This window comes from Nasonia vitripennis, chromosome 1, assembly GCF_009193385.2.
Source record: "Nasonia vitripennis strain AsymCx chromosome 1, Nvit_psr_1.1, whole genome shotgun sequence".
In the NCBI taxonomy this organism is placed as follows: Eukaryota; Metazoa; Arthropoda; class Insecta; order Hymenoptera; family Pteromalidae; genus Nasonia; species Nasonia vitripennis.
Window position 1 is genome coordinate 7,322,369 of NC_045757.1, and position 25,422 is coordinate 7,347,790.

General features: G+C 48.1%; 2 protein-coding genes across 3 annotated transcripts in view; both read right to left on the reverse strand.

Moving 5' to 3' along the window:
- Positions 1-25,422, reverse strand: part of LOC100121596 (CUGBP Elav-like family member 4) — a 566,446-nt gene that overhangs the window by 372,086 nt on the left and 168,938 nt on the right. The window lies entirely within an intron of this gene.
- Positions 16,572-23,593, reverse strand: LOC100116563 (yellow-x2). Its single transcript, XM_001600972.6, has 3 exons — positions 20,148-23,593; positions 18,596-19,002; positions 16,572-17,210 (listed from the first exon to the last, which is right to left on the reverse strand). Exons 1-3 carry the CDS (start codon positions 21,762-21,764, stop codon positions 16,727-16,729), a joined length of 2,508 nt encoding a protein of 835 aa, XP_001601022.2. The 5' UTR covers positions 21,765-23,593; the 3' UTR covers positions 16,572-16,726.

Genomic DNA, 25,422 nt, shown 5'->3' on the forward strand with positions numbered 1-25,422 from the left:
ATAAGGAAATCGCTCTATCGCCGCTAAAGCCAATTAAAGCCCATCTCGCTAGCCCTACATAAATTTCGATCGAGCCAATCAATCCCTTCCCTCCTCTCGTTTATCCGTCTTCCGCCCGATCCCCCGAACAGCGTCGCGGCGCCTATATCCTCTTTCTCTAGACAAATTAGCGGCGAAGTCAGCTCTGTATACACATAGCCGGCTCGCACGCACACGGCTGACGACGACGAAGGAGCGCGCGCGCGCAGCCCCAGTGTAATTTAGCGCGAATTGAGTGCGCGCTCGAGTGGCCGCCGCCGTCGATTCTCGAATCTTTCTCCGTTCTCTCCTTTCCCCCACCAGCAGACCGCGCTAGCACCGTACCCCGGGCAATAATTTACGGCCAAATTGCGATCGCCCTTAACGTGATTCAATGCCTGCCGGGTAGTTTAAAGTTCACTGGCCGCCTCTCTCTTTCCAGAAAAATGTTTAGGGAGAGAGCTTAGAGGGCGCTGTAATCGCCCCCTACCCGTACCCCTACCCCTACCCCTACTCCCACCACCACTTCGCCGTGGCCAATTATTCTGTCTGCGCGAAATTAAATAGATCGCCCGCGCGCGCGAGCGGCCCTAGCGGCGGATTACCGGTATAGCATGGTCTCTCCCATATAAAAGACAATTTAGGACGCGCGAGCCGAGCTGACTGATAATGTGGTCGCAAGACGGATGGCGGCGATCGTCGCTCGCGCTTCTTCGTCCTGCAGTGCTGGCGGTGGCTTCCTTCCTTCCTCTTCTCTTTCTCGCTGTTATATAGGCTGTAATGCCGCACGCTCGCAAGCCGAGCACACATAGCCCTTTTAGCGTGGCCGGCTCTCGTAATTTAGGGGGTCGCTTCCGAGTGTTTTATAAAGATTGAGCTGCGATCGCGTAGCTCATCGTTCAGGGGGAGCTTTATTGCCTCTCTCTCTCTCTCTCTCTCTCTCTCTCTCTCTCTCTCTCTCTCTCTCTCTCTCTCTCTCTCTCTCTCGTTGCGCGCAAAAATTAACGAGCCGGGATTCTTTTCTCGCTGCTGCTGCGGCTGCTGGAAAGAATATACTTTTGATCGGTGGCTCGCTCTTTTGGCGACTCGATTGGCGCGGTAATGACCGGCTTAATGTTCTGCCGACCCCTTAATGCGAATTTTAAATCAATTTTAATCTCGAGATAACTATGTAGTAGTTTTAGAACGTATGACTTTTACTCACTGTAATCGCTATGAGTTTGAGAATTTTGCATGACACTCACCTGAAACAGAGAAGTAAAAGCATCGAATTAGTTTATGTGGGGCATCAAAAGACACGAGCAAACTTCGACATGATATACCTGCAGCGTATAACATACATAATCGAGCAAGCGTATACATAGGATAGTATATATAGATAAACCGTTCAACAGTAGGAGCAACAACAAGAAAACAGTGTCGTAAAATTTTAAGGCGGCATTCAATGTCTGCATGAATTTTGAATGGCGCACATAGAGGATAAAGCCGGCGAAGACACTTTGAGCAGCCCCCGCCGCTGTATACCCGAGAATACGAGGCTCTTTCAGAGCTACAAACTTATCAGGCGGGATTTTATGCATATGACATTAGCCGTTTTACCTTTGCTGTACTGCACTATATGCATCGAAAGTGTCTGGCATAAAATGCGGTATAAAACTCTTCTGACCTGAATAGTTTTATCTACGAAAAAAGAAGGAAAATTCGAATTTGGTTAATGCGCATTTAACCCGTGAAAGCCATCAGAGGATGAAACAATGCCGTAAAAGCTCTCGTCGCGGTATCATTCACTCCTCAATATCGCTCTAATTCGTTTTAGCTACACGAGAGAGAGAGAGAGAGAGAGAGAGAGAGAGAGAGAGAGAGAGAGAGAGAGAGAGAGAGAGAGAGAGAAAGAGAGCTCGCTGCTGCTCTGGAGTGTTTGATACACATGCAGCGTTGGGTTCCTCCATCATCATCCTTCCGCAGATTCACTCTTTCAGAATTTTGCGTTGCGGGTTCAGCAAGGAGATAATGGCATAATTACAGTGCATACTGGAAAGGTTTCACTCGTTTCTCTGCAAGTGCATTTTCAGGATGCGTTCAGTTCTCGTTCACATTTTCGGCTTGCAAGAGAGTCTCATGCTATTTTCATCGTGGAACATCCAAATTTGATATAATCGTATCCAAATTTGATGTTCGAGCTTACATTACAGACGACAGCAAAATATCAGAAGCAACGGTATACAATACCCGTATATAGTAATTCAGTGAGCGTTGGCTAATTCACCCCCCTTTCTCCTCTCTCTCTCTCTCTCTCTCTCTCTCTCACTCTCTATCTCTCTCTCTCTCTCTCTCTCTCTCTCTCTCTCTCTCTCTCTCTCTCTCTCTCTCTCTCTCTCTCTCTGTTTCAATTTCTCCCGTGTCCAGCGGCCGCAGAAACGTCGTTCCACGCGTCCAGTGCATTTCGCCCGCTCGACTCCCTCTCTGTACACACGTATAACCCCTCTATACCATAGAGGAAGAGAGAGAGAGAGAGAGAGAGAGAGAGAGAGAAGGAGAAAGAGCCGGTCAATTGCCGCAGTCTCGTCTCGTTGTTTGCACCTAAAGCCATCTCCGCGAACGGCCCCGAATATTGTCCTGCCTTTTCTCCTGAGCGTTTGCCGCTCTGCGCGTCTTATTCGTCGGGATCGCAAACAGTGCGCGGCAGGATGTTGTGTACACTCACTGATGCCGGCTTAATGTGCCGGAAGGCGAATCGGCATTATATTTTCATCGAAATTGGATAGGCTATGCGCTATGTGTATAGACGAGGAGGAAAAAAAGGAATCGCGATCGACGCAGACACACATAGCTAACGAGAGAGAAAGAGAGAGGCGAAGCTGCGGATATTTTCGCCTAAATCACACTCGCATCAAAGCGACAGAGCCAGACGACTGTCCACCCCAGCATCAGCTCGAATATAACCGAGGGCTGATGTGGCGGCGGCGCGCATACACACGTACGTCGCCTACATCTATACGTATAGCAGCTCTCTCTCTCTCTCTCTCTCTCTCTCTCTCTCTCTCTCTCTCTCCCTCTCTCTCTCTGGCTGGTCAGCCGATGCCATGGCGATTGGCTCGGTGCCAGCCGGCCCTAACGACGCTACCGCTCCACGGAATGGAAGCGGAGTAGGCGATCGTGAGTGAGAGGACGGCGAACCTGCCGAAGATAGCGAAATGAGGGGGCGGAGAGCCACTCTCTCTCTCTCTCTCTCTCTCTCTCTCTCTCTCTGCGAGGAGTGTGTGTATACCTATACACACACACACACACAAAGAGGAGCCACCAAGAGCGAGAGAGAGATCGAACGCCGTGCGCGATCCGTCAGAGCCGGGGTGACTCGCATGGAAAGATGATTCACGCCGACGTTACTGCTCTGTGTACAAGCTTGACTAGGGCGGATTGTCTCGAAAGCTCCACAGCCCGAAATTTCGATTCCAGGTCCAATTTCACCGAGGCGCTATCTCACGCCCAGCCGCGACGAAAAAAAAAGCTATAGCTACGACTGCGCCACGCATAAACCAGGGTTAAACAGCGGGATAAAAGAAGTAGCTGACTATAAGCGCGCGCGAGAGAGAGAGAGAGAGAGAGAGAGAGAGAGAGAGAGAGAAAAAGAGACAAGATGAAACTATAGCCCTGCTAAGGTTAGAGAGCGAGCTGGGGGGGAGGGGGGGGGGCGGAATGAATCTCGCGGCCGCACGTGGCTTGGCCGACATCCCAGTTCGCTTTTTACCTCGGGAATTTAAATTAGATACAAGAGAGAAGAACCATAGGGGAATTCGGGAGAGGAGAGAGCGGCAGAGGATATCACCTTATTTCGGGGCCACTTTATTTCGGCGGGAGCTATCTCTCCCTCTCCCTCTCGCGATGCATTCGGCAAGCTGGAGGAAAAGCGAATGCACGACTCGCCGGGGAAATTGCTCTGCGGCTTTGCCGAGAGCGAGCTTCTCTCCTTTCCGCCCCGTGTAATCTCTTTTGTTCTGCTGCTACTGGTCTTTCGCTTTTCTTTTTTTTCCTAGCTCGCATCAGCCGCCGGACAGGTGAGTCGCTAGTTAGAGCTTTAAAGCTCGCGCTCTTAACTTTTCGAATAACTCCAAGAGAGAAGCGCTCCGAGCACGCGCGCATCGATTGAAATCAAACGCAGGTCTGACTCCGCCGGACATCGCTCGAGATTCACGCGAGCGTAAAGTAATTACACGTACAGCGTCCTCGCCGCTCGTCATCCCATCGGACGTGACGCGAGAGGTCGCGCGATTTCATCGACTCGTGCGCAGCTGCTCGACAGGAATTATATTCCCCCGCGTGCAAATTACGGACGTATACTCGTCCCCCGGGACCTACTGGACCTGCACAGCAACTTCCCTTGCTCGCGCTTCGCGCAAGACCGATTGAGTTTCGTTATCGCTGCTGTGTATCGCACGCGATATGATTTTATCGTTCGGTTAGTTGCAGAGGAAAAAGAAAATATATATTTGCCGACCACTCCGGCTAAGTGATCGCCCGGCCGATCAATCCCCATCGAATTAATTACAGCCATCTCTCCTGCTCAACAATCGAAACCTGCCCCCGGGAAACTTGAACGTGCGGAGCTCTAAAGCCATTCGAGAAAAGTAAGAAAAATCCCTCTCCATTTCTTCCCCCGGAGAGAGTATAGTCCCGCGTCGTCATGCAAAAACCTTCGGGAGATCGATCGCAAGGAGACGTACAAGAAGAAGAAGAAGCGTATCACGACGTCGACGACGATTCGCGAGAGGGAATCGGATGTATTCTAGTCAGAAACGAAGATTAATGACGCGTACGCTGAGCTCTCCTCTCTCTCACTCACTCTTCGGCTAAATCGAGCGAAAAAATAAGAATAGCCGATGTATTATATATGCTGAATAAATAGGAACTTTTTTCCCCGGTGAATCGACGAAGCGAGCGCCTGAAATTTAATTGTCCGACGCGATTATCCCGCTTTTCCCGGCGTATTAGCATCAGATATCGTGCGAACTTTCGCGGACAGAAAGGGAAAGCCTTTGCGCTGTACACCGGTAGGAGAAAAATGGAAATAGCATAAAAACCCGAAGCAAGAGTAGTAGGAGCTGAAATCGAAGAAAAAACTGAGCGAGCGAGAGAGGCTAAGAGCCCGCGCGACTAAAGTGTCCTTCGGAGGCAATAGAGCGAAAGCAAACGGTCCTACGGCGAACATATTGCGCGCCCCCTATCGGAAGGGGGGGAAATTCACGGTATTACGCGGGAGCGCATAGAAAGTTCTATAGAAGAGAGAGAGAGAGAGAGAGAGAGAGAGAGAGAGAGAGAGAGAGAGAGAGAGAGAGAGTAGGCGGGTTTCCCCGAGGATAAATCGCCCCGAGAGAAGCGAGAAACTCGCTGGACGCGAGCGAAAACTTACTTCTTGGACGGAGAGGCGGAGGTGTGCTGCTGCCGCTGTTCTCCGGCTAGTGTATAGGCTCGAGAATCGCAGTAGGCTGGAGGGACAGTCGTGCATTTTTTATACGAGGCAGCTCGTCGGAACTCGATGCCGTTACGGAGAATCAACCCCGACTGCTGATGCGGGAGTTTCGTTTATTATACGATGCTACCGCCGTTTTCTCAGAGACACATGGTTTAAAAAAGATAGGCAAACAATTTCCGACAATTGGTTCTTCTCAGAAAAAAAACCAGTTAAATTATTTCTTCTTAAACAGGGCGATTCGCATGCACACTTTTGCTGCACGCACACAAAAAAAACTGCGGAAGAGGGAAGAAAAACTCTCCAGCACCTCCCCCGTCTTAATTCCGTATCTCCCTCTCGGGCCATTTTCCCCGCGCGCTCCTCTCGGACTACATTAGTGGAAAAGGTTTTGCGCGCGCGGCAACGGCGGAAGTTCGCCCGATTGCGCACGCCGGAATATAACGACTCGGCGCTAAGCGTGACGGGACTCTCCCTCCGGAGAGACTACGTCCGCCGTCGCCTTGTCTTAGTCTGCTGCTGCTGCTGCTGTGTTTTGCGCTGCTGCAGAAATTTGAATTCGGGGAACGGAGGCAACGGCCGTTTTTGCTTGGAAGGGAGAGAGAGGGAATGGATCCTCGGCGATTTCGCCTTGATGGTTTAATTTTGCTTTCGGGAGGGACTTGCTGGGATTGGGATTTTGTTCATCGAGAGAGTTTTGCGTTTGGGGATATTGGACGGCAGGGAGTGTAGTTTTAGTAGACATTGTATGCTTTATGAATAATCCAAGTTGAAACAGCTAGTCGAAAAAAAAAATTACTCCGGAAAAGCTCATGCTTATGAGGTATTTAAAGCTAACAAATCTCGTCTTAATTCAGACCCTGGCGAACTTCCTAGCCGAAAACCGCAAAGAATTATGTAGGGATAATCGCGTCGATCCAACTTCCTCTGCGCCGGCCGATAATCTCCGTAAACCACGACATATTCGTAAACCCGCGGCCTCGCCCCGCAACTTTAAAACCTCGATCAAAGTATTTCACCGCAGCTCCCTCTGCCTCCTACTGCTATACCCTCTCTAAAATCACTCTCCTCTCGGCTTGCCGCATATGCTACTGCTGCTGCTACTCTCGACTCCGCTCTTCCGCATTAAAAATTTCCAAAGCCCGATTAACTCGCGGAAGTTTGCGAAGCTGCAGCAGTGGGAATCTGAATTTTTAAAGTCCACCACCGCTGCTGCTGCTGCTGCTCAACAAGTTTCGGGGCTTTGAAGGAAAGAAAAAAAGAGTCGCGTCAGGCAAAGCAGTGTACGTATGCATAGGTATCTACGAGTCTCCCGTTATCCGTCGCAGCCGCACGCGTGATTCCATTTCGCGGCGACGATGCTTTTTCGTCGGCGGACACGTCCGGAGAGGGACTCTAACGAAATCTCAGGCCCCGACTGGCTGAATATTGCATGCATCGTCGCGGGGGGTACGTGTACGCGCTAAATTTGATTTTTCTTCAACGGCGCCTTCGACGAAAATTCGCTCTAAAACTCATATTTCGCGAAGCCCTTATCAAACATAGCATATTCCAGAACACCGCAACCATCAAGAGCTCTCTCACCGCCCGACGGCTACATCTTACTTACAGCCGGGCACAACAACTCGGCGTAATTTTATTTTTCCCTCCACCCCCGAGCGGGAAGGCTGCCAAGCGTCCAGCCTCTCTCTCGCTCCCTGACCCAAAAACTCACTCCTCTCAACGCGCCTAAATTAATACGTTATTATAACGGAAGTTTTGAAGGGCTGGCGCGCTGCCGAATCGCGCTCGCACCGAGTCAATCTCGCTAATTTGTATGAGGCAGACGTGGCTTTAATTGAAAATATTCGACGCTGCGAAGGAGAGATAAGGGACACCGCGCCAGAGCTTTTGTTTGGCACGAGCTGTGCACGCGCGCTAATACATTTTAGGCCGTAACAGCGCTGCAGGGACGCGATGATTTTCGGAAGGCCTATATGTGCGTGCAGCGTGTGCGTGTGAATGGAAGGATTTGTCGCCAGAGAGGGAAGCGCTCTCGAATGGCTGCAGATTTTTAGTTTATTTTTATATCGAATACGCAAGATTTTTAATTGAAAGCTCTTTCGAACGTTTCTGCGCAAGTTTTCAAATAACGCATTGATAGCCGCATGAATATACGAGATAAATTAAAGTCGGCCGCGTGTACGGCTCCGGCCGGATTATTATTTCTGGCGATCGGCCCTAGTTTTCAATTCGATATCAAAGTGTACCGCCGATGCGCTTTCGCATAAACGACTGATCAATGTATAAACAACGTTCGGGAGAACGTATCGCGCGCATATTCTTTGTCCCCCAACCGCGCGCGTTATCGTTTCGATCACTCGGTGTATTTTTACGAATTCGACCGCGGAACATTATTGATGGTAATTCTCTGGAAGGGGAATTAAACGCGCGCTCGGAAGATAAGTTTAAAATTCGACGAGCTCTGAAAGCTTCGCGCAATATTTGATGATGATCCATCCGTCGAATGAGAAAGAAAAATAGCAGCAGTAGTCGTGCAGGAATTATGCATCTCGCATAAACTCGGCGGAAACAGATGGCGCTTATAGTCCACTTGCCGGAGAACGGAGTATCACCTTTTTCATCCCTGCGTAATTAGCCGGAGTAGAAATACACTGCAGCGCTGCGCGCGGCGCCGCACCTGCGAAGAGTTATCGTCGCGTGTGATCGCGGCGCTAGGGGGCGCCAGCAGCGTATTTGCCTTCCGCGAGCACTCTCTCTCTCTCTCTCACTCACTCTCTATGCGCAGTGACGCCCTTAATTAATTAACAGAGGCTCGTTCTCTCGCGCTCGAGAGCTATATACGGCCGAATAATAATTATCGGAATGAACGATCGGTATCCCGCCCGCGCCATTTATCGAAACGACGACGACACGCCGGACGAGCGCAATCTAAACTCGCTTCTGCCGGCCAAATTGATTCGTAAATTAATTCGTCTAGTCGGTGTGTACTCTCGAACGAGGAGGGATGAGTGTTAGGGGATGGTTTAGGGGATTGGACGACCAATAGAGCGAATATCTATTGCAGCGCGATTTTGAAAATTTATGCGTTTTGGCTTTGAGGTTAGGTTCTCGTTTTGCTGTCATTTGTCTTCTTTTCGTAGAATCAAGATAATTCATCTCAAACTTTCCCATCTAACATCGTTTCCATTGTGCAGCTCCTACCCGGCGTACCAACTGCACCGACGCAATAATTCCTAAGCACAATCATTCCGCGATAATCCAAAACAAAGAACACAATAACAGGCTCGGAACTAACGGAGCTTAGAGTCGATTTAAATAATACCGTAGAGCAGTAGCAGCGGCGCCGGCAGCAGCAGCAACGAGACTCTCCCCCCGGCACACACAGCTGCGCCGAAACAAAGCGCGCGGCGCCGTATCGGGCGTAAAATTAGCATCGCGACATTAATGACAATGATACTCGGGCACACGGACGGCCTTAATTAGGATTGCGCGCCGCCCAGGAGAGAGAGAGAGAGAGAGAGAGAGAGAGAGAGAGAGAGAGAGAGAGAGAGAGAGAGAGAGCTGTAGGTCCGACGCTTAATTCCTGCAAAGCGGACAGCCTGGATTAAAGGGGACTTGACACTGGGCCACTGCTGCAAAAACGCCTGAATTCGAGTATAATGAAGTGAATTGCGAGGGCTTGCTCCAAGTTTGCTGTTGCTTGGCTTTGTGAGCCTCGCTCTCACGGCTATTACGCTTACATTCGTCATGTCATAATTACGCGAGATCGAAAAATCTTATACCGTGTGAATTTTCTCTTGAAAAAGAAACCCATTACCGAGTGTAATACGCAGCCACTCGAACGTATACATGTACTCGGCTAGAGCTGATTTTGCCGGGTGCATTTCTCTCTCTCTCTCTCTCTCTCTCTCTCTCTCTCTCTCTCTCTCTCTCTCTCTCGCTGCCCCTCGATATTAAAGCCGGCAATGGGATTTCGACGATTGGTACGAGCTGGACTACTCGCATGCGCGCTGCTGCCCGATAATTATGTGCCAATTAAATTTAACGATCGTCTATTATTCCGGTCTGCGCGTTTTCTTTCCACTGTGTTTTCCCGCTTGCGCCAGATTGTCGCGTCTTATTTTTCGAGTTTATCGGGACTTCCGAGGGTTCCGACCAGTGGCTTTTACTTTTGGAGTTTTGTTGCGCTCGGGATACTGACGATGGCTCGACTAGTTTAAGCGTGATAAAAAATTTTATTTCGTCGATAACTGTGTCCGTGAAAAATCGCTCAAAAAAGAAACCGTTACGCTATAACTGCAGAAAAAGAAGAAACGACCGTGTAACCCTTCGGAAAGTTCGCCGAGTCGGCTTCCTCGATCTTGTAAATTTCATAGCGGCTACTGACCCACTACATATCCTTAATATGCTGTCGAGCGACCTCGATTTCGCCTTTCCACCAGAGGATTCGATAACGGCTATCGCTTTGATTGCGTCGTCGAACTCGAACAGGGTCGTCTAGCGCGGAAATCATAGCCTCTATAATTTCTCCGAAAATAAACGGACGTCTAGACGCCCTTCTGGCGTAAAAAATACATACCTCCAGGGAGAGATTGAGAGAAAACAAGCATGTAAATTCTATTTCTTCTATCCCGCAGCTTCTCATTTTGTTTTTTCCCGAGAGCGACTGTCTCGCTGTTTTCTCATTCTCTTGTTCTTCGAAAGGGGAGTATGGAGAGGAATCGATTTTAACCGAATCGCAAATATTTGAGAACCGAGACTGTATTGCCGGACCCGCCTTTGCTGCCGGGCTCTGTACTCCATTCGGACTACTTCTTTAATATAGTCCCCGAGCTTAAGCGAGAATGTGTACGTACGTGTGTACTACCTCGTCATATACGTTGACGTAGTCGCGAAAGCTGCAAGTTTGGCGGAGAGAGAAAGATTAGAAATTTTTAACTTTTATTCACGCTCGTTTGTCAATACAGCTTGTTTCAAGCCTCGTTTAACCTCTACAAGACCGAAGCACGAGTAGTCGATCGAGAAGTTAGACAACCTGACGGCTGCTGCTTCCGGAGAGATTATAGCTGCAAGAAAGGACGATGAGAAGGAGTAGGAGGAGGAGAGTATGCAGAAATTATGTATGTATAATATGCTTACACACGTATATGTATATTTAGAATATATAGGCACCAACACAAAGTGACCACTAAACACCTAACAACCAACAACGAAGCAGCCAAACACCGAAACACCGATATAGACCAACGATAACTATACCAACCGCAAGTCACATTGTGTACAACGGAACTTTGTTGGAACAGTTAAGATACATTCGTATTTAATGTATAGATATGTATATATAGTGGAAGGAATCATATATATGTAAGACACAAGGTTTATATCCAACAGTTAGTATTTTGTGTGTAACATGCACTTATAGAGGGTAGCGAGTATATATAAACTTTGTTTTCGATTCATTTTCTTTGCTCGAGAATTTTCTAGTGTATTAATTTTAGTTTGCTCTCATCGATTTTCGACCGCACGCGCGGAGTTCAAATTTGCAATTATAGACACATGTTTGCGATACTTTGAACCCCAGCGTGCAGCGCTGTAATATTTTAAATATTCCTCTGAAAATACACCGTTGCTAAATAACCAAAGCGATATGTCAATATATATTTTTTCAAAGCGTCTACAGTGGACTCGCAATTTCGGCTTTTCAAAGCTTTCGGTTAATTATACGGTACACCCACGATGGTCGAAGTTTGCACCTCAATCAGGAATCCACTGTAGCATATAATACCGAAGAGTATGAAATCTCACATCGAACAATCAACAGTTATTAAATTCGAAACAAGTCGTTCTATAGCATTAGTATTCGTTTTCTTCAACGGTCAACGGTCAGCAACACATGATTGGCAAGTCAGCCTCGGTACGAACAACAAAATTATTATATATTTAAAACGAAAAGACACCGACAATCAAATAAAATGTAACCTCACTGAAGAAAAATCTACCAAGTGTAGGTGAACGTTTCTCCGCACAGTCCCGCATAAATATTTACGTCAAAACCGTCAGCCTGCGTCAACCTAAATACTTACTCGTATAGGCATCGGTGCAGCGAGAAACGTTTTCCTACGCCAGAAACTCATTCTCTCTCAGCGCTGAAACGTTTATGACACGCATATAATATAAATAATATAAATATATAGATATGTATATAGTTTCCAAGGGCATATATATATATAGAAAACAACGAACATCAGGACACGACAATATGAATATACATATAACATGTATATATATATATATATACGTATTCTGAGAGACAAGAGACACCGAATTAGGGGATCATGAGCTGACGTACCACCATGATTGTGTCTCATCTGTCAAGACGCGGGTTTTAGCATTCGGGAGCACGTGTGTGCTGCGCCTGTGTCTCATAGCTTCTCGCGCATTCAGTGCTACTGCTGCTGCTACAGCGGAGGCGGCGGAGGCAGCGGCGGAGGCGCGGGTAAGCTCGTGTCTACCTGCAGGAGGTGTGCGCGGCGTCACCCGGCCAGCCGGTCGCCCGTCACACCCTGAAACAGAACAACACCTTCACCACCTTGATTCCCTCACACGCACACACATATAGCCACACTCTCGACTATACAATTATCATCACGCAACTCATCGTCATCAGTTACATCCAATTAAAAGGTATATGTGCGTGAGCTTCATCGGCGTCACGCGCCACGCGTCACACTCAATGTCATGTGACTCGTTGGGTTGGATCAAGATCGTTTTTAAAGGGCGAAAGTCAAACATTGAAATCGTGTGCAAAAAGGTATTACGTACATCGCAGTGTGTATATGTGTGTGCAACAATGTGGACACACCGTGTACGCAGCTTAGCGAGGGTCCGGCAGTGTTATTCTTTTCCCAGCTATGTTTTTCTGCAGGTTAGCGCTGAACACACATCACGGCATCGACTCGAGTTTGCTTAACGGAAGTTCACTCGTGCAAACTTCGTTATCTTCATGTGCGAAGGGATTACGAGTTCGTGTCCTTCGTTAATCCTCAACTCCAATAGTGAATTCTGCTTATGTGATTATGACATAAGTAAAGCCAGAGACAGCAGCACAGGTAAAACGTCACACAATAGCCGAGAAGTAAAAGCCCCTATACATAGCGATCAAATGAACGATCGCCGATCGGCTCTCTGTGCGCGTACGTATATATCGCGTAACGAAAAAATCCGCGGAAAACGCGCGCGTGTAATCCGAAAAGCGATTAACGAAGCGCGATGCGCTTCGATGATTCGGCCGCGCGTTCTCGCGAGCGAACGAGCACACGTTAAATAATGCGCGCACTTGTGCGCCGCGGAGCATAACTAACCTTATAACGAATGATAATGCCGAAGAGAGAGAGAGAGAGAGAGAGAGAGAGAAAGAGAGAGAGCGCTTTTAGCCGAGCGCGTATAGCCGGGAAATCAATGACGTTTCCCGCGCCCGCGCATTGAAATATTGCAAAACGCGCGGATTTCCCGAGCGAAACGCGTATTAACCGTTCGAAGGGACTATACTATACTGCGCTGCTCTTCCTTTGTGCAGCTTTGTAACCGGCGGTGCATGTACGCGTATATATACTTCAGTTGGAATTGTCGGAGGTGGATGAATATTTAAAGAGAGGAAGATTTAGAGGCCGGTCAAATGAAAACAATCCGACGCGGGGTCTGCGGCTCTAAACTCGCCGACACGATCCGTGGAAAAGAAAAGAGTGTGCTGCAGGGAAAAAAAGCGCAACTGCGTGCACCGCTGTGTCCATCCATTTGACCGCGGGACCAAGTGCGGCTGCAGTTTCGCGGACATGCGTGCGAGTCTACATGGGTGAATCCAGGTTACGTAATTTTAAATATTATCCCGATCGTTCTCGTAGTCAAAATTCAAGATTCATTGAGTCATTATTACCCAATGATTTATAAGAGTAGTGACCTTACACAAAGAGCTACTTCTCTCGCGGGCATTTTTCAAAATCTCGCGCCATCTAGCGGCACGTCTCGAACTACCGGTATTATCGAAATCTCAGCGCGTCAAACACATCAACTCATCGCATCGAACGCACGACGGAGTATAATCTCTCGTAAACACGGAATCCTCCGCATGTAGGAGAGCCCCCAGCAGCGCAATAGCTACTCCCACGCAAAGCAGAGGCAGCGAGAGACACACAGCGGCAGTGAGAGAGAGAGAGAGAGAGAGAGAGAGAGAGAGAGCCCTCGAATGCAGCCAGGGTTGCATCTGCATGCATCTGTTCAGCTGTACAGGGCGGCACCCGCGGAACGCGAGTAACGGCGCTAGTAAATTACGCGTTGACTAGGCCAGTGACAGGGAGCCGAGGTGGAGGCCCGTGTACACGCGTCGTCGCAGTACACCTACGCGTGTTTATGCGTACTGAGCAGCAGCCGCGCGCCGAGAGCACTGCCAGTGAGTTATGAGCGCTGCGCCGCCGCAGCGCTGCATTCTGGCGCCCCCTTCGCCCTCCTCCTCGTGCTGGCGCTTTATTAAAGATGGAAGAACCGACTCTGTAGTCCTGATGATCTTGCTCTCGCTCTATCTCTCTTTGTCATGGCAGTAGAGTGGGTTCTTCAATTTATGAGAATCGCGGTATTGTTTAACATAAAGACACACGGCAAGAGGCAAAGTAAGAAAAATCGCACTGCCGGCAATAAATACGAATCTTCCTCTTCTTCTTCTCTCTTACATTCCCAGGCAGCCCTCGCGAAAGCCCGATAACTCAGCATTATAGCCCGAGGACAAATCCCAAAACCCAATATACCGGTCGTCTCCGAAATCCTCGATTCTCCGCGCGGGCTGATCTCTCGCGCACGGCGCGAAAATCGACATTAGCGAGCCTGAAAAACTGCGCGCGAGGATAAGGCGAGAGAAGAACAGCGAGTTATTTAATAAACGCGCGCGATATGCTCCTTGTAAATTCTCATGCAAATTCATTTGGAAATTCAGCAGCTTGATCCGAGCGTCGTAAACTTTTTCCAAAACTCATCCCGCGAGAGCTCGTAAAACTCGATCGCTCGACATTCGCGAGGAATACGAGCTTTACGCGGATCGCCGGCGAGTGTGTCCGGCTGCGACGAAACTCCATTTCCGGCGTCTTCGTCGCTATAAGCGCTACTGCGCGAGTGTGTCCGGCTAGTAAAGCCGACAACGAGCGCCGGAAATTTAGCCTGGGATTCGAATGAATTTTTGGGGTTTGGGAATCGATTATGGCCGAGAAGAGCTATTGCTCGAGTGTGCGAGTTTCAGTTGAAAGGCAGTATAGAGTAAAGTTAATTATATTCCGCTGTACGCGTTCATTTCCTGCGTCTGTCCGTGGAAATACCTTGAACGGTTTTTTCCATGTTTTGACTCGATCCAATAGCCTCAAGTATAATGCGCGAGTCTCAATATTATGGACGTTCAAAAGTAGGTTATAATGATGGATCTTAAATATTCTCAATGACACGCGCTATACGTATTGATATTTATGCCAGTAATCGCGGAATTTCTCGACGATGAGGCGCGTAAAAAGCAAGCGTACTTATCCATCCCACGTTACATCCCATCATCATCGGTGTATTATTGCGAAATTCAGAGCATCCATTAGCATATTTGCTGAGAAAGCGACCGTTTAGGAAATACATGGGTATAATTTGTAATCCACAAAAAAGCCGGCATTCATACTTTATTAAATCAACGCCAGTTTACGATCCCAAGCCCACAGTGAAAGAAACGCTCTCGTCGCACATACATCCCATTATGCAACGGGACACCTAGAAGCGCAAAAATCCACACGACTCATTTTTTGTTCTACCCGCGCGCGCGCTCCTCCCCGAGGCCAATAGCAGCTTGTAAAACTAGTTTGTTGCTAAACAGAACGTTAGGGAAAATAATTAATAGCCACGGAGCGGCCTCGTAAAAAGTAATGGCGCGCGCGCTCGAATTATTTATTTAAGGTTAAGCTCGGATCTGAAAGTTACGATCATTAAAACAGTTGTCCGCGCGTGAAAATTCATCCGAAACTTCCGCGTTTATGTGAGCTATAGGATTCGCGCGGCTCGTGTATAATTGCCTTTTGAATTCGTCCGAGGCCCGTTCTGTCGTGCGCAAAAGTCGTTATAAATATGGATGTACAAACAATGAACGCGGAGATTCATCACTTCTCATGTCGGTTATTATCATCATATGCATACAATCGTACAATTGAAGCTTATTATACTTCCGAGCTGTACCCGCGCGTTTCCATAGCTTTTTACGCCGATTGGGAAAGGCCTGTTGATACATAATAACAGGAGGAAAAAAGGATTAACGCGTTGACCTCGGCTGATCATCTTCGCAACGGCAAATTACTTTCATCACTCACATTCCAGGTCATAGCGCGGCGACTCATCCTGGCTTTTTTTTGTCATTCAAGAATTATAAATACCGCGTATGATTGCGAAATCCGCACACGGTATACTGAACACACACGAAAGAGCAGTCCCCGATCGTCTCCAGAGCCTACACTAAATTGCGACGGAACACCATCAGCGACACGGTATAGCCATCCGAAACACATCCGCGTGCGCCCAGTTCTGTCAGTAGCAGCGGAAGTATAGCCCTCGTCGTTACATCTCGAAAGGAGCCGACGCCGCAATGAAACGGTTAACTAAATTGACTACATGCCGCCTGTCAGCAACAGTCGGCTCTACTCGACTTTCGCTCGGCTGCTGCTTTTCGAGTAGCTACCGCGATGCATCGCACATACGCTCTCTCTCTCTCTCTCTCTCTCTCTCTCTCTCTCTCTCTCTCTCTCTCTCTCTCTCTCTCTCTCTCTCTCTCTCTCTCTCTCTCTCTCTCTCTCTCTCTCTCTCTCTCTCTCTCTCTCTCTGCTCTCTGGAAACTGGGTTGGGATCGTTTCCTTTGACGAGAGCGATATCTGATGAAGGCGGGCGCGTCCGAGGGGAATCAATTGCAGGTGCCGCTTGCTCTGGCTCTCTCTCTCTCTCTCCCTCTCTGCGGATGATTGCGCGCATCTGCATTTCGCCGATAGGAATGTGTTTGTTGGGCTGTATACGTAAGCGGCGCTTAAGTAATAGGTTTTTATTCAATAAAATAAAATCGATAACACCATCAACATTAAATACAATGCCTAAAGCTCGTCCATAGAAAAACACTCGCGTACGATCCAACGCACTTGGATATAACCCGCAACAAGTACAGTAAAATAGGTTCAAAGTTCATCAGATCCTCCTCCATCCCTGCAGGCTCGGTTCTGTCGGCCTAAGACCACTGGGTGCACACCTGGTACCTCTGATCAGATCCTCGACCTTACCACGCATCAGCCTGAAATTCACCTCGTTGATCCTCCTGGAGTTGTTGATGGTCTTCTGGAGCCTGTTGGTGTTGAACCAGAGCTCCTCTTCGCCAAAGGCGTTGGTCACCACCTTGATACCACTGATGTACTGAAGCGTCTCGCTGTCCTGCGCCAGGACGACCACGTTCTCCGGAGTGAACGGCCGCTCGACGTTCCAGCAAGCCAAAGCTGTGAACTGGGCCAACTGGAAGAACATCGCTCCGGTCTTGGATATCGCGTGGACGCCTGCCTGGCTCACGCGCTTCGCTACCGACTGGTACATTATCGGCTCGTAGACGAAGCTGCGCTTCAGCGAGTCCGTGTCGGCGAACTTTTGATAGAAGCTCGCCAAAGAGTTGAAGTAGAGGTATCTGTATGTTGGATAAGAAGCGTTTGAGAAAATTGGATATAACATGTGGAGTTACGGGGTGTTGAGTAATTACAAGGCGTTACGTGAATATCCCAATTCCGTCATATGGATATATCGGGTTGATTTGTTTACTCGACAACTGCCTACCTGATACGCGATTACGTGCTTACAAGTGGAATAATTCGACAAACGGAGAAAAAAAGGGAAGTCGAGTTTCTCAAACTGCCGCGTCGATGTATAAACGGCGCTGCACGATCAAGTTTCTGAAACTATGCGCCAGATCAGCTCTGGCTCTCTCGTGAAAGCAAACTATCGCGTATAGGTCTATATGCGCCCACAAACACACGGAGAGAGAGAGAGAGAGAGAGAGAGAGAGAGAGAGAGAGAGAACGAGCCACGAGACGACGCGTATCGGACTTTTCTCGAAACTTCGTATTATGGCTCAACTTCGGAGGGATGCGCTCGGCGTGACCGCAAATTCGTTATTAGTTTCGGCGGGGCCGGATGGCTCCGACCTCCCGGTATGTAGGGCGAATTTCTTAATTACTGACACTTCGAGGAGGAGAGACCGGACACGCGCTGGCTGCTGTGTTGTGTATACACTACACGCCGCACGGCAGTTTCCTCTCCCTATCAATTGTCCTACCGCTGCAAACCTACATTTTTCTTTCGGAAATTCAAAGGCCGGTTCCGTTTATTTTTTGTTTCTTTCTTTCTTCAAAGCAGCCGCACGAGTCAAAGAGAAAATAGCGAACCGACCTAACCGCGCGCTCGTCGTATTTTTCTCTGGCGCGTCCCACATTCTCAGACGCGAGCGCGCAAGGTCGCAAGGATTTTCGCGTGATGCGGAAGTGAGTGAAAGGTGCCGCGGCGCATAAGTGTATACGCTATATTGTATGGAACAACTTTTGTGGCGACCGAGAGTTGCGCAAGCCGGCGCATATCGGCAGTGTGTTGCGAAATCGATGAAAGGCGTATGAACGTGCGTATGAGCACGTACGTGTTTGTAGCTATATACAGGCGACGAGAGGGGGGAGGGGAGGTTATACGGGATGATGTCCCGGTTTTTGGGCTAAAAGTTATTACGACGCGAGTCGGCGGACGTGTACCGCGTGTTACGCTGCTGCTGCTGTGGGGGAATGCAAATTTTACTCGCAAGCTATTGTTGCTGCCGGCGGCTGATGTTCGCGTGTTTTGTAAAATACGGCCGCGCCCGGAATAATTGCGGCGGCCCGACCGCGAGCTCTATAGCTAGCTATGTATACTGCGCCTTCCATCGTTCACTCGCTCTCTTCCTCTCTGCGCACTTTCTACGCGCGTTGCAAATTTTGCTCACGGAGAAAAATTGACCTGATAACGTCTTGCTTCGTGATTATCCCGAAGTACCTCTTAGTGAAGAGTCCTCGCGGGGTAAGAGCCACCCCGAGGGTTCCGTCGTTCAGTTGGATCGTCTCCCCGGCGATCGTCAAACTGGTCGCCTCGGGATCGTGTCCGAAAGCGTTGTTCCTCGTGTTGCTCAGTCTCCAGGACCTGTTCTCCCTCATGCTGTAAATCAACAATCCGTGTCCGATGACGTCGGCCACGTAGACGAAGGTGTCCTTGCAGTTGTCCCCGACCTCGACCACGGGGTTCACGTACTGGGCTGTGCGTCCTGCCGTCTGGTCTTCCGGGATCTGGTACCGGAGTATCAGCTGGTCGGTCTTGAGATCGAACGCCAGGAGCTTCACCGGACAGACCTGTCTACCACTTGCGGCCCCGGTGTCCACCATCCAGATACGGTTGCACTCGTCTATCTGCGGTTTTCGTTTACGGTATTGGAACTCGTTAGTAAAGATCGAACATTGATTCAGAGCTCTGCAGAATGATTATTCAAAAGTATCGGTTCATTTGTATAAAAAATACCCGCGGATGTAGGTCAGAGCTGTCATTGTCTTGTTGCGCATACTTTTGTCGTAAATTTCGCCCTAGTAGGTATTTATAGCAGACGTCATTGCGAGCCTAAATCACTCAGCCGTGCAATTTTCCTTGGTAATGAAAATTACAGCGTCTGGCGTATAGTCCATATTGCAAAAGCTGTCTATCTCTCTCGGGAATCCAACAATCTGAAATCAGTCGTTCCGAATAATTTACTGCGCTATTATAATCCCGTTGCTCAATCTCACCGGTAATTAATAGTGAAATCAGCGGAAGCAGCAGCACGTGGTCCCGAAAAAAAGTAATCAGCTTCCGCCGCGATATGGTGAACAACAATTTTCCCTTACATAAATATATCAGTACGTGTATCGAAAATTCCGCGCAGCTTTACGTGATTTGCGCGATGGAGTTACGTACACCGGCTAAATGTATAAAAGTGAGCGAGCCTGGCTTAAAAACTTTTCCATACGACTTGATTCACGCGAACCGCCACACGGCAACGGGACCTGACATTCTGAACTGATTTTACACTCGGAACGGCGCGCCCATGTATGATGCAACGTAAAACCAGTCTCGAGGTCTTTAATCCGCGGCCGCGATCGCAAACAAACACACCCACTGATAAAGCGTGCGCTGAACAGTAGCGCAGGTCAGCGATAATGTGCATTGTCATAGTTGTAGGATCTTTACGGGCTTCTATGCATTCGTCAAGTGTGAGAAATGAATGCAGATTAAATGCAAGTGATGTTTGTCGAGTAACGTTCGTCGCTGATATGCAAATTAGAATGTTACAATTATACAATCGTTATAGTCGAGAAACTTCTGGTGTTTGATCTGAAATTGTATAACTCTAGTTATACTATTTTATAACGATAATTTTATAACTTTTCGTTGCGTATAATTACTGAAAAATCAAGCAATTACAGCATATTACTTTTGAATAGTTTCACTCTGTCGATGACTTTATCGACTCGACTATTTTTCGACAAATCACTTCACTTCAAAATCAAACACTCATATTTACCGCAACTCTGTAAACGGATATCAGACTGCCACATTCTTGCTTGTGCCAGGTCCAGTCAGGATATGGAGTAAGTAAAGGTCCTCCCTGTCCCTTCAGATCAGTGATCACAGATAACGTAATGGGAGTGCCCTCGAGCCATTGTGGACTCGTGACGAAGACACGGCCTCTGTTGTCAATGTCCACGTCTTGAGATAAGGGATTACCAACAGTGAAATTTTTTCCGGCCAGCTGAACGGTTGGATGGACCCAGTCCAGGAAACGCCACTGGAATGCCACGTCCAAGCCTCGATTGGCAAAGTTCGAAGGTGCGACTTGAGGCGAAGGGAGGTAAGCGTTTACAACTGGAGCTTGAAGTTGAGGGTTGAAATTGTTGATGTTGAATGCGTTTGGATTGTTGAGAGCTAGCGAGGATTGCAGTTGCGGATTGGCCAGTACGTTGTTGGCAAAATTATTTGGCGTTGATTGTTGAAACGCTTGTTGTTGAAGCTGGGGATTACCAGCCAGTGCTTGGAGCTGCGGGTTGCCAACCAATGCTTGGAGCTGCGGATTGCCAGCCAATGCTTGGAGCTGCGTATTGCCAGCCAATGCTTGAAGTTGAGAGTTACCGCCTAATGCCTGAATTTGAGGATTTCCGGATAGTCCTAGCAGTGGAGAGTTGCCGCCTAATGCTTGAAGCTGCGGGTTTCCAACTAACACTGGATTCTGAAAGTTCGCTCCTAACGCTTGAAGTTGAGGGTTACCAGCCAAACCTTGAACTTGAGGATTAACGCCTACTTGAGGTTGAGCGTTGTTGGTGTTTTGTGGAGGGATTATAGGAAATGGTTGAGACGGATAACTTCCTATCAACGTTGCTAGTAGAATATTTTCCGTTGAACTTGGGAAAGTAGGAGTACTACCAACTGATTGAACTTGAGAGTTGCCTCCGAAAGCTTGAAGTTGAGGATTCTGAAGGGGATTTTGAATTTGAGGATTTTGAAGTTGGGGATTTTGAAGTTGAGGGTTCTGGAGTTGAGGGTTTTGCAGCTGAGGATTTTGAAGTGGTGGGTTTTGAAGAGGAAAACTCCCGGTCAATGCTTGATTTTGAAAGGTACTTCCTAAGCCCTGAACTTGAGCATTGCCCGCCAATGCTTGAAGTTGAAAGTTGCCTGCTGGTGCTTGAAACTGGGAGTTAGCGTAAAGTTGTTGTTGTTGAAATTGCTGCTGCAGAAGTTGCTGTTGTTGAAATTGCTGCTGCTGTTGAAGTTGAGCCGTATTCAAATTATTGTTGATTAAGGCGTTGCGACTGCCGATAAACGGTTGAATCTGGGGATTGGCGGCGTAAATTCTGTTCCCGTGTCTGTTATTACCAGCGCCCTTTGACTTGAAGGGAGATTTGGCAATGTTGACAACCGGAGCTTGAGGCCTGATGTTGAGATTACTAGACGGCGTCGTAGATGGTGAATTGACGAAGCCACTGTTGGCGTAATTATTAACGTTAACAGCTGGCGTCTGAGGTAGTGCTGTTGTATAGGGAATACTGTTAGGGGTCGTCGAAGGTGGAAGTGTCGTACTCTGCGGAGGATGATAGCAGGCTCCAAGGTCCGCCAAGACCAGCAGCAATGGAGCCAACCGTAGCATCTTGACAATAAATTTTTTGATAACTCCAACTAAATCTTCAAATCATGTAATCTTCCAAACGCGATCAAAGCGAATTCAGGCTATCTCTGATCATTCCTCGATTATCACTTACGCGACCCGGCACAGAGAAAACTTGACTTCGCAGAAGAACAGCGTCGATCGAGACCACACCACCAGCTCGCGAATGTACTAATACTGCGTGGCCGCACGTAGCTGCGTTAAGATTTTCAATAAGCCTGCGTGGGTCCGCTTCCACGCGCATACGTGCGCCGTCGCAGGAGGGAACATTCTCAAAGGGGGGATATGGAAGGAAAGACATCGCTCGTTCCCACTCACATTGGCGCGTGCACTCTTGTCCTTGATAACGCACGGCTCGACAAGAACGTCGCTCTGATTTTCGCGCACAGCTGCGCGTGCGATCGATTGTGTACTCTGACGCTCTTACGTAAACATCTTATCGCTTTTAGTCACGCTCTAAAATTATTTCACGCCACCAGCTGCAAAAAAATCTCTTTAAAAAACTCGCCGAAAATTTATTTTCGCGAAGCAGAGGTACGGCTCTATCCGCTAAAGCCGGCCGTGAAAAAAAGACGATAGCATTGCAAAGAGGGCAGAAGGCAGCAGCGGGAAACGCGATAAAAAAGCGCGCGCGGCAGCAGTGGCTGCTATTCGCTAAGAGCGCAAGCGAGGGAAAGAGAGAGAGAGAGAGAGAGAGAGAGAGAGAGAGAGAGAGAGAGAGAAAGCAATAACTCGATTACTCGCGTATTTCATTTTTATGGAAGGCATATCTTTTCGGTGCCGGCAGTGGGCCGCCCGCAGAAAAAGAAGCGACTTCCGCGCTCTGAATCGAGCATAACAAACTCTTCCCCGCCGCTACTCATCTTTATACGTATATTATACACCCTCCCACACGTTCACATATCTATACAGATATACGACACACACACTCCCACTCAGCGGTGATTTCTTCTTCTCGCGGCTCGCTGCAAAATAAACTCGATATCGCTTCCCGATTGTCCGGTCGAGAAGAGAGAGAAGCGACGGAGTCGAGGGGGTGGAGAGAGAGAGAGAGAGAGAGAGAGAGGAAAAGAGGCAAAACACAGCGGCCTGGCAATGATCCAGGTGAAGGTAAATCAGTCCTTTGCATTTCAACGTCACGTGCCAAGCAGGAAAAGCCAAGTTTTATACTCGATCGGACAATGAACGCTTTTTTGCTAGGCGCGTCCGCGTTGTCTACTCGGCAAAGTCGTTTGCGCTCGGCACTCGAATAGTATTAGGCGATTATTCCGATGAATAATGTCCTGCGAGTTTTCGAAACGAAAAAAATCCTCGGCGCGACAACTTGTAAAGCGAAAACTGATGCGAATCAAGATCGCGCATCGATTAGTAGTCCGCGCGTTACGCAAGTTCGTCGACGCGGAAAGTCATACGGTGGCAGTAGCAGAGAGTCAAGAGATAGATGTCGTCGATTAAAGTAATTGCACGCCCGCTGTTCAGGCTTCATGAGAGAGCAAGGAGCGTTCCAATTACCTGTCCTTAGGCGCAGTTGCATGTTCAGATTGACGAGCTATCATCGCGCGCGACTCGACCTTTGCCGTACACTACGGGCTATACTTAGAGCCGACGATGTCCCTCGAAGACGAGGATTGCGCTCGGAAATAATCGGACTGGATTGAGGTTAACAATCCGTCTTGAAATTCGCCCGGAATTTCGGATACAAAATAGTCCCCTCATAACGTGCATCTCAACAATGATCTTTAAATCGGTGGAATCAACTTACGTGCCGAGATCTCGCTAAAAGGAACATAAGCATCGGTATCACAAGGCAACTCACCTGAAACAATACAAAAAGAAAATACCACCATTAGATGAATAAACCTCGACAAAAAGTACACGCTTTACATACAACTCTACATATTACCGCCTCTGGCTCACTTTTAAACAAAACTCGATACTCGGCGCGCATTCGATTTCTATGCGTATAAATTTACCGATTCTCTCTCCCCGGTACATTTTAATCCAGGCGCGCCTCGCACTATTATTTTCGCCACTCAATATATTGGAAGGTCCCGCGATTAGCGCAACGCTCTCGGCACGTAAACGCTATATTTTTTTCGCGAGTGTACAGCACTCGCGCGCGCGTAGCATTACCAGCTGCAATGCTTTTTCCATGCGCGTGCGCGGATACAGAATCGTATACGGGATTATATGCGATTTATGCGTGTTTTACACGGCGTTTTTTTTCTGCCGAACGTTTTGCGTGCGTATTCGGTCGTCGTCGTTGCCTGAATTTTTACGAGTATGTGCGCACTGAATTCCCGATCGTTATTGCGCTCTCGAAACGTATCGCGCGCAAGAGCAAGCTGTACAGTGTTTGTTTAACCGGAGTTTGTGCTTGATTAATGAGGACACACAGCGGTGCAGTGTTATTTTTTTCTCAAGTCTGAAGGTTGTTCGACGAAAAATCGAGAAGGAGAAATTCGGACTTTCCCTTTATTATACATCGCGTAAACGCGTTATGCAGTGCGACTGATATCTCCAATAAGCACGTAATGTCGCGCACATAACTTTTCACCCGCGCGCGTGCTCTGACTTAACTTTGCGTCGAGTATAAACTAAAATTCCTACTGCGGGATAATAGAGGCGTCGCGCCATTGCGCCTTAGAAAAGCTCCGCGCGCGTAAAAAGTAGTTAATCACGCGAATACGCAAAAGCTCGCAAGCACACGATCCATCCATCCGTCGCTGGACGCCGAGGCGGGCGTATAAACATTCCGCTCGCACGCACCAGCTGTGTCCACACACACATGCATACAAACACGGGGATAGAGTAGGGGGGGGGGGACTATATACGATGTATAATTTACGGTAGTCGCGCGAGCTCGCCGTAATTATAGGAGTGGAAATTGTGACACCAGCCCTGTTTTATTTGGAATTTTTCGGCCGCCACCGCCGCGCTGTTTTTGTTTGCGTTTGCGGCGCGAGCGAGCGAGCGACTGTGTGTTTTTTTCGCGAGTATAATCAGTCTGCGAGAGGCGTTCGTTGCGCGCAAAACGTTGCTTTTAGCTGAAGTGCATTCGCAAGCGGGAATTTTCGAATGTGAAAAAGTGCGCTTTCTTATCGCGCTGCGAACGTATAATCCGAGGCCGTAAGCATTTTTTCGAAAGAATTGCGATAAATTGGCAAATAGTGTAAGCATCGGTGGGTTTTACAATAACGTTTGTATCGTTACCAACAATTTGTTGGTCAATAACATGTAGGTGGTTGAAAGTGCTATTTGAAGTAAATAAAACATACTAATAACATTACGTTATGAGAAATATGACATCATAGGCATGCAGTAATTAGACACTAGAAAATTACTCCAGGTATTAAATAAGTAAAATTTATCGGTCATTTATTCGCGAATGTGTAGAGGAATGCAGCGCATTGCCCACGTGGAAAAGATTTATCCAGTCTGTATACAGGTTAGATACAGGCTGTATACAATCGGCTGTATACAAAAGTGATTGTATATAAACTATATACAGTCTATATACAGACTGGATATAAAAAAAAATCGGATGTGCGGTTCCCCTGGCAACGACTTATCATCGAGAATCATTACCATGGCAACCAAGGAAAATTTTTCTTGTTTTTTCTCAATTTTATATAGCCTG